The sequence below is a fragment of the Solea solea genome, chromosome 20 (assembly GCF_958295425.1).
Source record: "Solea solea chromosome 20, fSolSol10.1, whole genome shotgun sequence".
Taxonomy (NCBI): domain Eukaryota; kingdom Metazoa; phylum Chordata; class Actinopteri; order Pleuronectiformes; family Soleidae; genus Solea; species Solea solea.
In genome coordinates this window covers 5,204,020-5,219,807 of record NC_081153.1, presented here as the reverse complement: position 1 = coordinate 5,219,807, position 15,788 = coordinate 5,204,020, and the positions used below count along the sequence as shown (strand labels likewise).

General features: G+C 42.2%; 1 protein-coding gene, 1 long non-coding RNA gene and 2 other non-coding genes across 4 annotated transcripts; 3 read left to right on the top strand and 1 right to left on the bottom strand.

The window, feature by feature from the left end:
• Positions 1–346: 346 nt before the first annotated feature.
• Positions 347–12,502, bottom strand: sacm1la (SAC1 like phosphatidylinositide phosphatase a). Its single transcript, XM_058619647.1, has 20 exons — positions 12,374–12,502; positions 10,346–10,443; positions 10,175–10,249; positions 8,730–8,857; positions 8,110–8,259; positions 7,534–7,593; positions 7,412–7,445; positions 7,189–7,290; positions 6,994–7,079; positions 5,662–5,748; positions 5,486–5,554; positions 5,191–5,270; positions 4,780–4,878; positions 4,546–4,684; positions 3,867–3,936; positions 3,706–3,778; positions 3,510–3,603; positions 3,090–3,182; positions 2,915–2,972; positions 347–2,817 (listed from the first exon to the last, which is right to left on the bottom strand). The coding sequence occupies exons 1-20, from the start codon at positions 12,400–12,402 to the stop codon at positions 2,681–2,683; spliced, it is 1,761 nt and encodes a 586-aa protein (XP_058475630.1). The 5' UTR covers positions 12,403–12,502; the 3' UTR covers positions 347–2,680.
• Positions 12,503–14,118: 1,616 nt separating this feature from the next.
• Positions 14,119–15,769, top strand: LOC131447498 (uncharacterized). Its single transcript, XR_009234049.1, has 5 exons — positions 14,119–14,234; positions 14,409–14,453; positions 14,943–14,998; positions 15,183–15,247; positions 15,430–15,769. It is a non-coding gene; the product is annotated as an uncharacterized LOC131447498 (long non-coding RNA).
• Positions 14,276–14,342, top strand: LOC131448007 (small nucleolar RNA SNORD52). The gene has a single exon (XR_009234137.1). It is a non-coding gene; the product is annotated as a small nucleolar RNA SNORD52 (small nucleolar RNA).
• LOC131448006 (small nucleolar RNA SNORD52) lies at positions 14,493–14,561 on the top strand. Its single transcript, XR_009234136.1, has one exon. It is a non-coding gene; the product is annotated as a small nucleolar RNA SNORD52 (small nucleolar RNA).
• Positions 15,770–15,788: the final 19 nt, after the last annotated feature.

The following is a 15,788-nucleotide window of genomic DNA, read 5'->3' as shown; positions in this document are numbered from 1 at the left end:
ACAATTATGATTTAACATGACTTAATTTCTCACAATTATGACTTAATGACTTGGTTTCTCATATGTATGACTTAATATGACCTCCTTTCTCACAATTATGACTTAATATGATTTAATTTCTCACAATTATGACTTGGTTTGTAATGCATATGACTTAACATGGCTAAGTAAGTCATAATTATGGGGAACTTCCTCATAATTATGAATTAATATGATTAAGTTTCTCATAATTATGAGATAATATGACTTACTTTCTCAGAATTATGACTCGGCCAACCGAATATTCATGTGAGCTTTAAAAAATAATTTATAAGAGAGGAAAAAGAAGAGGACCAGACAATCAAAGTGTGTTCATTGGATTTTTTTATTGACAGTTACTGAAACCACTGGATTTATTCTGGCTCTGAAAACTGTAATTTAATGCACATGTTCCACGACAAACTGTGAATACAGTCAGAGAAAACTTTGGAATAGTCTTCATATCACCTGCACAACTTAGACAAAATAAAAGGCCCAGTTTCTAAATGAATATAATTACTCATCATGACTGACTACTGTACACCCACAGCTGTACATTAAAGAAAGAAAAGAGTTCACCTTTCACCATAATCTCTGTGTTTCATTTTCAAACATAGCTCAGTAAGGTGCTGCTGACTGAATCTCTTTATACCCGCACATCAAACACTCTAACACATGGTTATTATTATGGTATGTTAAGATACACAAGATACACAATCCTCCTGTGCATCACACAGCTACATCCATGGAAACTAGTGGTAGAAAATAATAATGCCACAAAAATAACACACAGGACCGAGACGTTTTACGGCTGTACAGGTTATTAATATGTTGACTTACACACGCGATAGTGGAGAAAATGGTAAAACTGGTTCGACAGTATAGACGACATGGATAAACCCTGAAAACAAATACATAGTAACACCTGCAGATCGACACGACGGGAAGAAAATATTACATTTCTTTTACCATTTTTCTCTTTGTTATATTCCCATACATAGCTCAGTGAGGTGCTGCTGGCTGCATCTTCCACGCCTGCACATCAAAAGTATGTTAGATGCAAATATTGTACTTTTCGATATGGATATTTTGGTGCAGGAGTGTGAGCGGTTTGCAAAACTGACACAATCACAGCAGAGGTGGATGAGATTAAGACACACAGGGACGTTTGCGATGTTGAGGTTTGGGGAAACACTGAGATTTTACACTATTTTTCTGACAATTATTGGATGTAAAGTGTAGTAGTAGTTTATGCAAGAGAAACCGTTCTTTAAAAAGCTGTTATTTGACTTGTGACTGCCCCGGCATCAGCGCTCGTCCACTTCTTTCTTCGTTTACAGATTGGAGTCAAATAGTTAACTAGAGATTTTGTCCTCCGTCTCGTCCCAGTCTCTCCCAACTATTCTGAAACAAGCACAAGGCTGGACCCTGTGAATCACTGACCTATACGACATTATTTTGTTTACAATTTATCAAGCACATGTAGCACTTTGGACTTGAGTGATTGAGAGTTTGAATGTGCTCTGAACTTTGACCTAAAACTGCCATGTTGTTGTTCTCCAAAGTGGATGCACTGAACCACAAATACTCACAACAACAAGAACGGGAAGACATAATTGTGCTCTCTCATTCTCAATATTCGTCAATATTAAACATACCGTACATATGTGCACGTCTGGGAATTTTACAGCTCATTAAGTAATTACAAACAATTAAGGTCACAATTATCTGATAAACATGTACGATTGCGTCGTATCTGTAAAGCTACAATAATCAAAGTTTCATGTAACGCCAAATGTCAGTTTACATTATGATTAAAACTTTTTTCTTTTACTTTATTTCATATTCTTATTCTCTCCGTTTTTTTTGGTTTTAAACATCTCTTTTCTCTCTCGACCACATTTCCAGCAGCAGAAAGCTGTAACATCATCGGTTTCGAGGCAACACATTTGGGGGGGAAAACAATACAATTAATAACGAGGCTTCACAACCCATCATTCAGCTACAACAGCTGCTTTGCACTGCTCTTCTCTGGCTGATTGGATGATGTGTGAGTGATGAAGCACGATATAAAACTGCACGTTATAACATTTGTACTTTTGGTGAAATATCCCGATTCTAGTCTCCGAGTTATGAGGGAAAATACTGCACTGATTTTAAAACCACACGCCCCCCCAATCATCTCCCCATAGGATTTTAAACGTATAAGGTAAATGAGCAGTCGTGAAACTTGTTCCATCGTAGACGGTCTGCATTTCTGAGACGCTAATGCCAACAAATCCAACAAAGCAGCAGCAGCAGCAGCAAACCCCCAGCTAAAGACTCAGTGTGAGGAATGTAAACCACGTCGAGGAGTGTGTGCAGTACCAGAGGAAGGTAACATGTGCTATAGACGACTGAGAGAAAAACCGTAGTGTCTTGACAGAGAGAGTCTGACGGCAGTATGGAGGCAGCAGACGGGTCTCGAGTCCAGACATGAGGCAGGAAATGGTGTCAATGAAGAGGTATATGAGCCTGTGGGACCCAGCTGCTCCTCACACACACACACACACACACACACACACACACACACACACACACACACACACACACACACACACACACACACACACACACACACACATACACACACACATACACACACACACACACACACCATAACTTAGTCCATCTTCTCCTTGTGAACCAGTTTGGGGGCGTCCACAAAGTCTTGGCCGTTGAATAGGATGATGGTGGCCGTGATGGCACTCGCTGCGCCCCAGAACATCACGTAAGCCGCCGTCTCCGTCCACGTGTCGCCTGCGGGGACAAGCAGCAGTCAGTCGAAAAGTTCTACATTCTTTTAAACTGAAAAAGATCACAGTGATGTTCTTGTGGAGCAGAGAGAGGAACCTACCGGCCATGAGGAGACACACGATGCACATGGAAAACGCCACCAGCATAATAATGGGCAGCTGTAAAAAAAAAAAACAACAAACAAACACAAAAACAAAAGCATTATTGTCCGAATTGGACCGAGTGTAACCGTTCACCGCTGCTGCGAACAGAGACACAGACACTGATGGACTGACCGTGAGGAACTTCCAGTCCTTCTGCACACGAAGTGGCGTGGGACAATCGGACTCGTCCACAGCAAAGTTACCCAGAAACAGGTCGATGGAATCCTGAACACAGCACAATCACATTCACATCATGGCACGAGCAGGAGACACACACACACACACACACACACACACACACACACACACAGAAGAGTGAATTTCAGCAGAAAAACTAGGCCTATCGAACGTCCAGGTGTATTTTTTAGCAGCAGAATCCTCCTGTGAAACCTTTGGTGCCGCTACATGAAGTAGCCTGGCTTTACAATTCTCCACAGACATGAAAACAAAATGAGAGTATTGTGGGAACTCATTTGACAATGGTTTTAAAAGATAGAGAACATTTCTTTATGATTAAAAGTTACATGCGACAGCAGATCTCTCGGAGCACACCTGTCTGAATCCGTCAGAGAAGTTGTTCTTGTAGTAGCGAATCATGGAGTTCCATCCGTCCATCAGCAGCCCCCATCGGGTCCTCTTCCCCGTCCTGATGGAGGAGACACGACGTCCGGTTAAACAGCGGCCTCATCACACTCATTAGCGAACGTTAGTCGGGCTCGTACGTGTGTGTGATGTTACAGCACTGTACCTTGTGAAGTCTGTTTTCAAAGCTCCAGTTCCTGCGTACTGTACTGCACAAGCGTTGGCATTGTCAGCCCATGCTGGTTAGAGAGCACACACACACACACACACAGGTTAAACACACTAAAAACACACCACACATGCTACACAGTCAACACCGAGACACACCGTTCTTGTAGACCTTCTCGAACTCAACCTGTTCTTCAATCTGCTGGCCCACGTTCAGAACCCCGACTCTCTGTCAATAAACACACACACACACACACACACACGCTGGTCAGTGAGATTCAGGAAGAAGAAGAAGAAGAAGAAGAAGAAGAAACAGGAGGAAGTGGGTGAAGCAATGTTCACACTGCACGACATTCAAACATCTAACTGGTGACAGGGCAGAGGTGTCACACTGTGGCTACAATCATACCACACCTGTTTTTATTCAAAAAGATTCATTTTCACACAAAATAATCTGCTTTCAAGTGCGTCAAAACAAAGATTAAAGCCTGAACTAAACACACACACGTCAAGTAGAGATGTGGCCTATATGCAACACGTGAGGGAGGCTTTTGTGGGTCTCTGCGGAACTCTTCAGCTGCTCAAATGTCTCTTTAAATGCACTTAAGTATACTTAAATAATGCAGTATAATAGTGTAGTAAGAATGAGGCTTTGCTTTGGTTAAAGGGTCTGTTTAAAGTGAATGTTTGTGCCATTCCACTCTTATCTAATTACTGATGACCTTGTGTGGAACATACAGTCCAACAGTCCACGACTTTCGGAGCCTGAAGCAAACAGGGAAGCATTCGCCTCTGAAACCAACATGATTGAGTTTCCTCAGCAGTTGCTCTCACACACCTGCAGCTGTGACTGTAGGGAGCGTCGGGCCAGCAGACTCTGGATGACGTTGGTCCTGTCCAGGCAGTCCATGCAGTTACTGCGGAAGACTCCTCTCTGCTGCGCCACCGTCTTCCCCTCCGAGTTCACCATGAAGTAACTACACACACACACACACACGCAGATGCATGTTAATGCTCTTTTCACCGTAAACAAACACATATCTGATCCCTGGACTGTTACTGGTTAACGTACCTGTATTCTTCTTGTGCCTCACTGACGGCGTCCACTAAGATCTGCAGGCGGTCCCATCGCATGTGGCTGCACTCTTTGTGGAAGTCGAAGGGGAAGTAGCTGAGGACAGAGGAGGGAAAATGTCCTACAGTGAGACTGAGGGGAGGAGATGATCGTCTTTTTCTTCTTTTATGGGGTTTAAATGAACATTATAGTCGTTTTCTGGAGTTTATCAACTACGTACATCACAAGTTCTCTTCCTTAAAATCATTAAATATTTAATAGGAAAAGTAAAAAAATAGACCCCACGTGTGATATTTTTGGTAAATCATCACAGGAAACCGTAGTAATTGGTTAAAATCCACAACTAACATATCAGCAAAGAAGGAAGAAGTGTTAGAAATGAAGAGACTCGACTCGAGGGACACTTACTTGAGCATACCGTTGTTCATCTCCGACACCATCTTGGCAAAAGCCTGTTCTAGAGGCTTCTCTGAGCCCTTCTGATTCACCTGCAAAGACGAGACAACACAATGAATCACAGAGGAGAGGAGAGGGGGGGAGAGGAGGGGAGGGGAGAGGAGAGGAGAGGAGAGGAGAGGAGAGGAGAGGAGAGGAGAGGAGAGGAGAGGAGAGGAGAGGAGAGGAGAGGAGAGGAGAGGAGAGGAGAGGAGAGGAGAGGAGAGGAGAGGAGAGGAGAGGAGAGGAGAGGAGAGAGGATTCTCACCAGGTTGAGGATGGTTTGCTTCCCATAGATGAGCAGCTGAGAGTCAAAATGGCTCTGGAAAGCATCCAACTGTACAAAAGGTTGAAGTGATTAGCATCTAATTTATTTTATTTATTTATTTTACACATTTACAGCTAATGAAAAAAAGGCACATGACACATTCTCTCTTCTCTTACGTGACTGGGGGTTTTGCTGATGATGGGCTTAGGCTTGTATTTGAGGTTGGGCCTCTGACTCCAGTAGAAAGGCATGGAGCCTCGTGTCTGTGGATGTAAAAATACAAAAACAAAACAAAAAAAACCAAGCTGAAAAGTCACTTCCGATAACTCAAATACTGTGATTTTAGGTCAACTTCCTCATTTCTAGAGCTGTCACAGTTAACACAATAATGCACTAACGTAAATTCCTTTAAAAGCCACTAATTCTTACGACACAAGACACAGTCACAAAGAGTGTATTATGATTTTCTACTAATTAAAAACCAGGGGCATTTAGCCGCTCTCCTGCTCTCACACACACCTCTGTGTGTGTCTGCTGCTACGTTTTAATCGCAATTAATAATATAGTTTTGACATCGTTAAAATATCCTCTGCACTCAACAAGATGCTGGGACTTTTCAGTGTGGAGCGATGCATTATTATTAGATTTTTCACAGTAGCAGCTTTGTTGAAAGAATTAGGATTGAGGGTTAAGGGACTACATAGAAACGCTTGAGTGCTTTTATTTCACAGGTACAGAAAGTGTTGATGTGCTGTGAGCAGACACAGCTGCAGTGACGTGTCGAGTCACACTCTCCTCCTTAATGCTGTGGCAGTTGGATTTGATAAAAAAGCCAAATTCACCAAGGTTACCATGCATGTTATCGTGTTCGTCATGACGTAACTATGGAGAATCATAACATTAACCATGATGAAATGTTTAGAATTGACTGAAAACCCTTGTTATTCAGTGTCTTATGTGTTTTAAATCCTTCTTTTGGACCAAAAAGAGGGAGCAGAAGCTAAAAAAAAAAAAAAGATGACGGTTTACAAAGTGACACAGGTTTTTTGTTAATCAGGAGCTATTGGCTGCACCTGTGTTCTCCCACAGCTGAGGGTAATCACCGGCTGGGAGGTGATATATAAGCAGGTCGGAGGTTTCCCTGCTCAGTGGGTTTTGTGTCTCCAGAGGGTCAACACCTTCAGCTGGCTCTCTGATTTAAAGATGGGTTGTTGGGTTTTTAAAATGTATTTTATCCTGTTAGGCATTTATCTCTATGCTCTGTTGGCTTAAACAATGGCATATGTTGAAGTTAAATGGCGGGGGAGCGACACGGGATGGCTCTTAAGATGTTAACAAGTAGCTGAGGGTTGTTTTGGTCTGAGACATGACGGGTCAATCAAAAAAACATCTAATGCTAACAAGCAGAACAGCAGCATATCATACACTGAAAACCTGAACTGTCCCTTTTAAATATATGCACACAAAGAAAGGGGCTCATCTCTCCGTGAGACCAGCTTCACACTCACCTGCACAAATGAAGCCTTTGCTCCCTCGTACAAGACGATCTGCTCGGTCTCCACAAAGTTAGCGGCGTGACCTTCAGAGTCGATGCCTGTGGAGACAGAGGGACACGTTCTTCACCAGTGTCACAGACGCTAAATAAAATGTGACGTGCTGTTGGCACTGCTCTGTTCTCCAGTCGTTCTGAAATAAAGTCATACCTCGGACGTAGTATCTGACTCCGGCGCGGAAGCAGCTTCTCCTGGAAATGAGGATCCACTCAAAGATCTTCCCGTTTATACGGCAGGGCTTGATGACGATGACTGGGGGTCACGAGGGTCAAGGAAACACTTAACCTCAAAATGTTATTATCTCAATCTCAATCGAATCTCACCTCAAGTGAGTCAATGACAAAAATAGGACGAATCATTGGAAGAAGGATACATCCATGGACGACAGGGAGTGCAAACCTGTGAAGCTGCAGGGACACAGACACAAAACATGGTGGTGAAATGAAAATAAAAGCAAAAACAAAACAAGACGGTGGGTCAGCATTAACGTGTTACCTCTGGCTGTGCGGCCAGTTCTCTCAGGAGATTCCCATTCCACACAAACCTCTGATCTGCCTGGAAAAAAAACCACAAGCAACAGCAATGATGCAATAAAGACACCAACAAACAAACATTTTAAAATCACATTTATGTGACCGTACGACGCTGACGTTTATTAAAACTACAGTGCGAGCCGTCAACACTGGGAAGGCTGCCTCAACCCTCGCCGGGTTTACCGCCCATATCTGACAAAACCCTAAACTGACCATGAAGACCGAGGCTGCCGTGGACAACGCTTGTATAACCTGCATTAGCGTCTGGCAACAGGCCAGTTGGCCGGGCCCCACATTGCAATTTAAAGACCTCTGCGAGTGAGCACCTGGTAGACTTCACATCTGTACATGAGAGCAGGCTGCAGAAGACTGCAGTCGTTGGTGCAACACTCTGAAACAGGGACTGTTACTCCCGCATTGGACTTATCTGTCATTATCTAGATCATGAAACACCCTGGACAATCTTATTGTCATCAATTCAAGAAAAAGTGCAGGAAAAAAATGACAGTAGTGTGGACTTGTTTCCCCGAAGTCTCACCCTCTCCAGCAGACTCATCTCCTGGAAGTCGGGGCTGGTGTTGGCGAGCCGCTGCAGCGTGTGCGTCAGGTCGTAATCGGTGCAGAAGTAGAAGCCGTCCGTGGTCAGCACGTTGTTAATCATCGACAGGAAGGTCTTATTCTCCTGTGACTGGAACAGGAATGAAAACAAACTCAGCTTGCAGAAGAAACAAGGAAAAACTCATGACGGTGCAGAGTGTAGGAAAGTGCACACTCGTGTGTCAGGACTTGTCCTGTGTGCGTTAGGGAATCCAGCGTTTCCTGTCCAGATACCTCCAACCATTTATCTTGTACGCAGAAGTTCCAGTGAGCGACTGCCTGGCATAACAGCTGCTGTACACTGTGATTAACTGAACACTGTTTTTTTAAGAATATAAAATATGCTCAATGTTGGAATCATACAGATCCCTCCCATCCATCCAAGTCCTTCACAGTGGATAGAGCGCATATAGAGACAAACAACCATCCACTCTCACACTCACACCTACGGTCAATTTAGAGTGTCCAAATGCCTAATCTCCCTATTGCCATACTGGTTTTTGGACTGTGGGAGGAAACCTGAGAAAAGATCCATTATCATGGCTAAAAAAAATGACCAACCTGTATCTCTGACAAGTGCAGCACCGTCTTCTTGTATGAGATCACTTCAAAGTCCACGACCTTCCACACGGCGTGGCCCAGGAGGCTGCCCACATTCCTCTTCCTGGTGATGACGATCAGGTACATACCTGCGTCAAAAAGTGTTTTTAAACACAACAGCTCTACAGAGTTGCATTTTAATCAAAAAGACCATTTCAGGTTGTGTAAACAAAGTTTTGTTCATGTTGCAGCTGAAGATCCCTCACCTCAACCTTTCCTTCCAAGAGTGTTTGATAACCTTAATACAAAACGAAACTCTAAATATATTTAGATGGTCCATTGTGGTGGGTTGTAAAAACACAGTGGTCCTAATCCTGAAGTGTAAATATGGGATATTGAAAAACAACAATGCACACAATCGGGTGTTTGCATGTGTATACAATATGAAGTATACAGTAACTATTTTAATGTCAGTTTCTGCAAAATGAAAACTAACCCTTGAGGCTGCCTATGATGACGTGCTTCCTACTCTCGAGTTAATAAGACGGAAAAAAATCTCTCACATCCTGGAACACGGCTTCACAGTCCATAAAAAGAATTATTACGCAGTTAGTTCAATTAGTTCAATTGATGAGATGCTTTCCACGTGAAGTGTTAACATCACTGCAGCATTTCATTGTTGCATCACTCTGCTTCACAGATGCTCATAATAATCATTAATTAATAATAATAACACTGTTTACATTATAAAGAACTGAGGCTAAAAGATGTTTAATTTTCCATAAATAACACTTGAGTTAAATTAAGAACAGGCATCAGGAGAAGGAGGATATATTTAAAACCCACACCAACCAAAATAACTCTTTAACAATAACTCTTAACACTTTTTTCTTCTCTCTGGTTGCACAATAAAAGAAAACATACAAAAATGGACATGAATCACAGTATCAGGCCATGACCTGCCTTTTAAAATGTAGTTTAAGCTAGTGTGTGCAGGAATATGTTCATTGTTTCGTTGCCAGGCAACAGTCAAAGTCAGCCTGGCTGCAGAACTGTTTGTGTTAGTGTAGCCAAATAATTGACTGAATAAAAATAAAGAAAACGTAACTACTTAACGTCAACAACAAATTAAAAGCATTTGTTGAACAGTTGAATAAAAGCAATATTAACTTCAAGGTCATCACAGCAACTTTGAAGACGAGTCAGTACTATTTAGGAGGTTTTAGACGAGAAACATCCTCGTTGATAAGTGACGGCCACCGTAGTTCCCTGACACACAACGGCGGCATGGGATGAGAGAAGTCTCACCACTAGTTTGTCACTAATTCTTACAAACTGGGCCATCAATTGGCATTATTCCATCCATCGATTCAACAACAGACATGGAATCATCTCCCTTTAATCTCTATTTTTGGCACGAGACACTGCACTGGCAACACAACGATGCACTAAAAAAAACAACTTACCTGCAACCAGGCGAATGGTTCCCATGATGCCACATATCGGCCTGGTGACGGCTGAGGGAGGGACATCCTTTTTACCTGTCGAGAATAAAAAATATACACTGTAATGAGCGAAAACACAGGTGGTCGTTGTGATACGAGTGGTGCACGAGCATTGAAAAGAGTTTGCGTTACCTGTGAGGGTCATCTCATTAGAAACCCTGTCGATCGCCAGCACAGCATCTGCCCCCTCATCACAGGCCTCGATGAAGAACTTCTCTGGAGTTGTGTGCCTGAGAAATAAAAGAAAAGTAATAATTAAGTTACAAAAGATTACTGTTGTGTGCAGAAAAGAATGTGTGAGTTCAGTTTACGTCACCATTCACTGGCTCTGAATCCAAATAAAAGTGCATGGTGAGCGTTTCCATGACTACATGGATACAGTTATATCAGTGGCTCTGGAAGAGCAACTTTGAGTTTGACCGTGATCTCCGACTTCCTTTTGAATGATTTAGTGATATTACACATCCCTGATGTAAATGCAGTGTGTGGAGGAGCATGTACACCATGTACTGTAATCACAGCACCACTTTTCATGCTCCACTCAAGTGTATAATAAAAGCACATGAAAGCAGAAACAGGAGTGCAGCTCAAATGACTTTTACCTAACACTAAGAACGAGAACTGGACGAGGTACAAGCGAAACGGGAAGTGGAGTCAGTCAGTAAAGAGTTATAATCTCTTTACTTCAGTATTCCTCTGTGTTAAACAGCTTTAAATCCCTGCAACAGAAAGAAAGATGTGATCTCCTGTTGAGCTGCAGTGACGTGTGTAGTGTAGTGAAACACTCAGCTGCTGTAGTAGTGACACACACGGCCACACAAACACTCCATTGTTGGACTCAAGAAATCGAGACCACACTGAACATGTCGGTGCAACGACACCAACAAGTGTTTCTTTAAAAACAAGACAGTGGTGGGGTTAAAATTGTGTAGCCCTAAATAAATGACTTGCTCTAAGCGGCAGAAAAATGGGCCGTCGGCTATATCTAATGTTTTTAGTATCTGACAGTTGACGATGAAATGTCTACAAGGATGCGATGACTACCAAGAAGGTCCCGTGTGTAAGAATAAGTGACATCTACTGGTAAAACTGTAGAAATACAGGAATCGTCCACACCCTACCCTTCCTTTCCCAAACAAATTGGGGGGAAAACTACTGTGAACTTTGCATACCAAGAGACGCAGTCAAACTTTTTTGTTTGCATAGTCCACTCCCACCTCAAAAACGCATGCTCTGGCTGGTTTTGTCTACTTTTCTGCCTCTGTAAAGCAAAGGCCCTTGAATGGTGTGAACTTCATATAAAAAGAATTCATTCTAAGCTACAAAACATAGTCATTTTTGTTTCATTGCAATAAAACTCTTACGGCGGTTCGAGGGTCGCCAGGTCGAGGCTCGTACGACTATACTTGCCGACTATTTCTTCTGTTGTCGAAATGTTTTTTTCGGCTTGTGAACAGGGTTGCATGTTGATGACACAATTTGTGTCATGCGCACGGTGTGTGTTGGGTATACCAGGGCATTAAGGGCCTCCCTCCCTCCCTCAGTGGACTTGTCCCCTCAGTACATTTGCCTGGGGGCCACAAAAGCCCTGGAAACGCCTCTGCGTTCACAGCATATGAGACTGTCATAACAGTGACAGAACCACAGGCGCTATTAACCAGACCAGCAGTGCAGCTTCATGACAGATGAGGGTGTGTCTGGAACTTTCATCAGTCGTGACCAACAATGATCGTGAGTCATGAGCAGAAGAGTAAGAGTAAACAATAGTGAACATTATTGTGACACCTCCACCTCCGAGCTCGGTCTCATCACATCCGGGTATGACAAAAACAACAAAAAAACAACTTAACTTTTAGCCTCTCTGTTCGCACTAAATGGCAACAGGCCTTTTGCACTGACACGAAGGCATGTAACACGCCTCCCGTGCACAACAGTGGCAGAACGCTCTCTTCATAAATGAATGAGTGAACAGTGAAACTTGACTGGTTCTTGCTCTACCAGCCGAACCTGTCAGCGAACTTTAGCCGTTGTGTCATCTGACCTGCTACCATTTCATTCCGCTCACGAGCGTCGCCTCTCGTCGGCCTTGTCACGGACGTGGGGGACGAGACGGCGGGGTTTAAAGAAGACACTCAGATTAGACAGTTTATGTGTACTTACAAATTATATCTCTCGTAGGCGGTCGCCATCTTCGCTCTGTCTCGCTGACCTCAGTGACGACACAGTGGGTTCTGTGCGCGTTGCCAGATACGAGTGGTAGAAGCAACCGGAGAGGGCGTAGCTCTTAAAACGCGGTTTACCCTCCCAGCACAAGTGAACCTGGCACCCATGACACGCGCGAAGGATGCTGGTACTTGACGTTCTCTGACAGCAATATAGCTGCCCTGCTTCTGCACGAGGAAAATACTCGGAATAAGATGTATTTTTATTTATTTCTCAACAAATATGTGCCTCGGACAATTGTTTAGTTTAGCAACTGAATGTATACGTTTCTTGGGAGTCTAATCTAATCTAAAATGTTGTATCTATTACGTATTACTCATATTCTGTGTGTAAAGACTGTAAAAATGTCCAAATCAGATATAAAAGCAGATATACTTTTTACAATGTTAATTTTATCTTTTACAACATAAATAGCCTAGCCTTTGATCTGCACTCATCACTTTTTTTATAAGCCTGTGTCAATAGTTATTTTTGTGCTAAAACTGATATAACCCCATAGGGTTAGGGTTAACTTTTTTAGAAGTCACATTGTTGTATTTGGTGTCAGTGTTGATATATATTTAAAAATAATGTGATTTCAAAGGATTTATACACATGTTATTCCCCTTTACCTTTGTTACGATACACTTTATCTGGATACACCGTGATTGTTTATGTCAGGCAGTAGACAGGACAAAAAGTCAGGCGGTAATCAGGACACCTAAAGCTTCAGGTCCAGTGAAAGGCCCTCCTATATAAACCATGGGCGGACGCTTTACCAGCCTTTCACTCAACATTAATGCGACTATCCACTAGTACGAGGTCACAGTGTCTTAAAAGACTAGTTGCTTCACAGGAAAAGGTAAATTGAATGTTTATAATCTTTTGTTGGTTGGTCATTCGTCTTTAGTATAGGTTTTGTAGGATAAATGTAAATAGAACAGTGGAGTTCCCAGCGCTACTTTTGTGCTGAACACGTGGTGTGGCAGAAAGAAAGCCTGCACTGTAATGGAAGACGTAGAGCTCAGACATTACTTAACGTGTGATATTTGTTCCCTCACCAGGTTGTATAATGAACCCTGTGGTTAAATCTGCAAATTTAATGACTGAATGTCCAAAGATCTGCTGGAGAAACACGTGTGCAGATGGATAAAAATGCTAGCTGAAACAGACGGAACCATATTGGTAAGAAATTCAACTGCAACCAAACTGTACATTTGAATGTAAATTAGTTGCATAAAGTTACCCAGTTTTTGAGATGTTAATAGGTTTCCCTGTAAATGAATAAACACAATGCATGTTTTCAAAATACTTAAGTTTATTTTAACTCTTGAATTTGAATTAAGAACTGTAAAATCAGAACACACCAGGACATCCCCCACTAGATGGGGTAAAGGGAGATTATTTATTGACATTATTGGAATGATTGTGTATGAAAGTGATGCTTTCAAATGCACCAATGGCCTTAATACATAAGGATGACAGCTACAAGGCATAGTAACATACCATACCTAGATAATACTGATTTAAAAACAGAATAAGCATAGTGAGTCAGATCTGGATCTTTTGGCTTTGTAATAGAAATAAGTAACAGAATGAAAACAGTGCGTCCTGGGAGTAAATGTATTTACAAGTTATTTTCTAATCACATTGTGCTTTAAAAACCGTTCTCCAAATCAAAATTGGCACTTAAATGTCACTTTCTTGTTTAGGATTTCACCAATGGACACAGTGACCTCTGGTGGCTCCTTGGTGTCCTGATGGAACAGTCTCATGCCTCTTGAGTCTTTGATTCTACAGTTGTCATCATGAACTGATGGTGAGTGAAAGTGAAAGGCAATTGGTGAAAACTCAACATGCTGCTATGATGATTCACTAGACTAGAGTCTCTGATTTTACAGTGATGCTATTCACAGTGCACTGAGCATGTGTGGAACAGGTCTTTATACAGATGGCACACAGAACTGTTGCTAATCCTCTTTGTTCTCACCAGGTGTTTGCACTTGGCCAACTGGATGGATAAAGGGTTCTCCTCTTGGTAAGTGATTTAAGTCTCTGTCCTGGACGCTTTACCATGTGGGATGATGATTCACTAGACTAGAGTCTCTGACTAAAGCATGAAGATGTCTTCACAGTGCACTGACCACATAACCTCACCAGAGGTTTGCTGCATTTGAGCCCTTTACTGCACATTATGAAGCTCTAAATCACTGCAGGCTGTTGATAAAGAGAAATGACATGGTGGCTTAACTGCCTTGATGAAGTGACACAAAGTTAGCTGTGCAGTAGTGATGCACGGATCAATGCTGTAATCAACTGTTACTGCATGCCTATAATGTAATTTAATGTTTCAGTGAAGAAACTAAAGGTAAATCCAAAACTCACATTTCTGGCAGTGAATGATTCGTCTGATCTTATACCAGTCTTCATTTGAATGCAGTAATTGGGTCAAAACAGCTGCAATAACAATGTGGTCTCTTGACTTTATATGTATATGTTTAACATGGGATTACTGTTCTCCATGCAGCTCATCCACACTGAAGTTGGCGCGATGCAGCTGCGAGTACCTGGGACTTTGCTCATGTAAGTTGTGAATACAAGTATTATTTAACAAGGCCCTTAATTCTTTTGGTCAATGATGATTCATGATTCGGTTCGACTGATGTATACTGAAGTTTACTCGCAGCGCACTGAGACACTCAAAACTGTTAGTCTGAAATGTTTCAGCCAAGAAAAATGCTTAAATTGCTCATTTCTATGTTAATAGGTGTTTGACTGTGGCAGCTGAAGCTTGGATGACAAAGACCATCGAGTACCTGGGACTTTACTCATGTAAGTTGTGAATACAAGTACTATTAACCAAGGCCCTTAATTCTTTTGGTCAATGATGATTCATGATTCGGTTCGACTGATGTATACTGAAGTTTACTCGCAGCGCACTGAGACACTCAAAACTGTCAGTGTCTTGTTTCAGCCAAGAAAAATGCTTAAATTGCTAATTTCCATGTTAATAGGTGTTTGACTGTGGCAGCTGAAGCTTGGATGACACCCAGAGCAGCTGGACATGGTTGCTAAGGTGTTGCGTGCGAAGTTAAGGGATTACCCATGGCCTTGGATGACTGCTGCAGCCTTTAAATCGACTGTTGATCTGAAGGTGCTGGCCGACGCTGGTCACTGACAAGTTGTTGTCCATGGAAATTGAAGCAAGAGAAGATTTTCATCTGTTATATAGATATAAAATTGAGTTCATGCTGGCTCACTTTGTCCTGGCCAACAGTGACACCTGTGAGTTTTCTGCCATGAAAAAGTACTTCAACTGAAAGTTCTGATTTAATAAAATTGCTTATATGCAAACATGGTGTTTGTTTTTTTC

Excerpts from the sequence above, each read along its gene's own strand:
- sacm1la (XM_058619647.1), bottom strand. The coding sequence starts at position 12,402 with ATGGCGACCGCCTACGAGAGATATAATTT. Across the intron at positions 8,858-10,174 it reads AACCATTCGCCTGGTTGCAG|GTATGTACCTGATCGTCATC; the intron begins GTAAGTTGTTTT and ends TTTTTGACGCAG. Across the intron at positions 3,937-4,545 it reads CCCTACAGTCACAGCTGCAG|AGAGTCGGGGTTCTGAACGT; the intron begins GTGTGTGAGAGC and ends GTTTATTGACAG.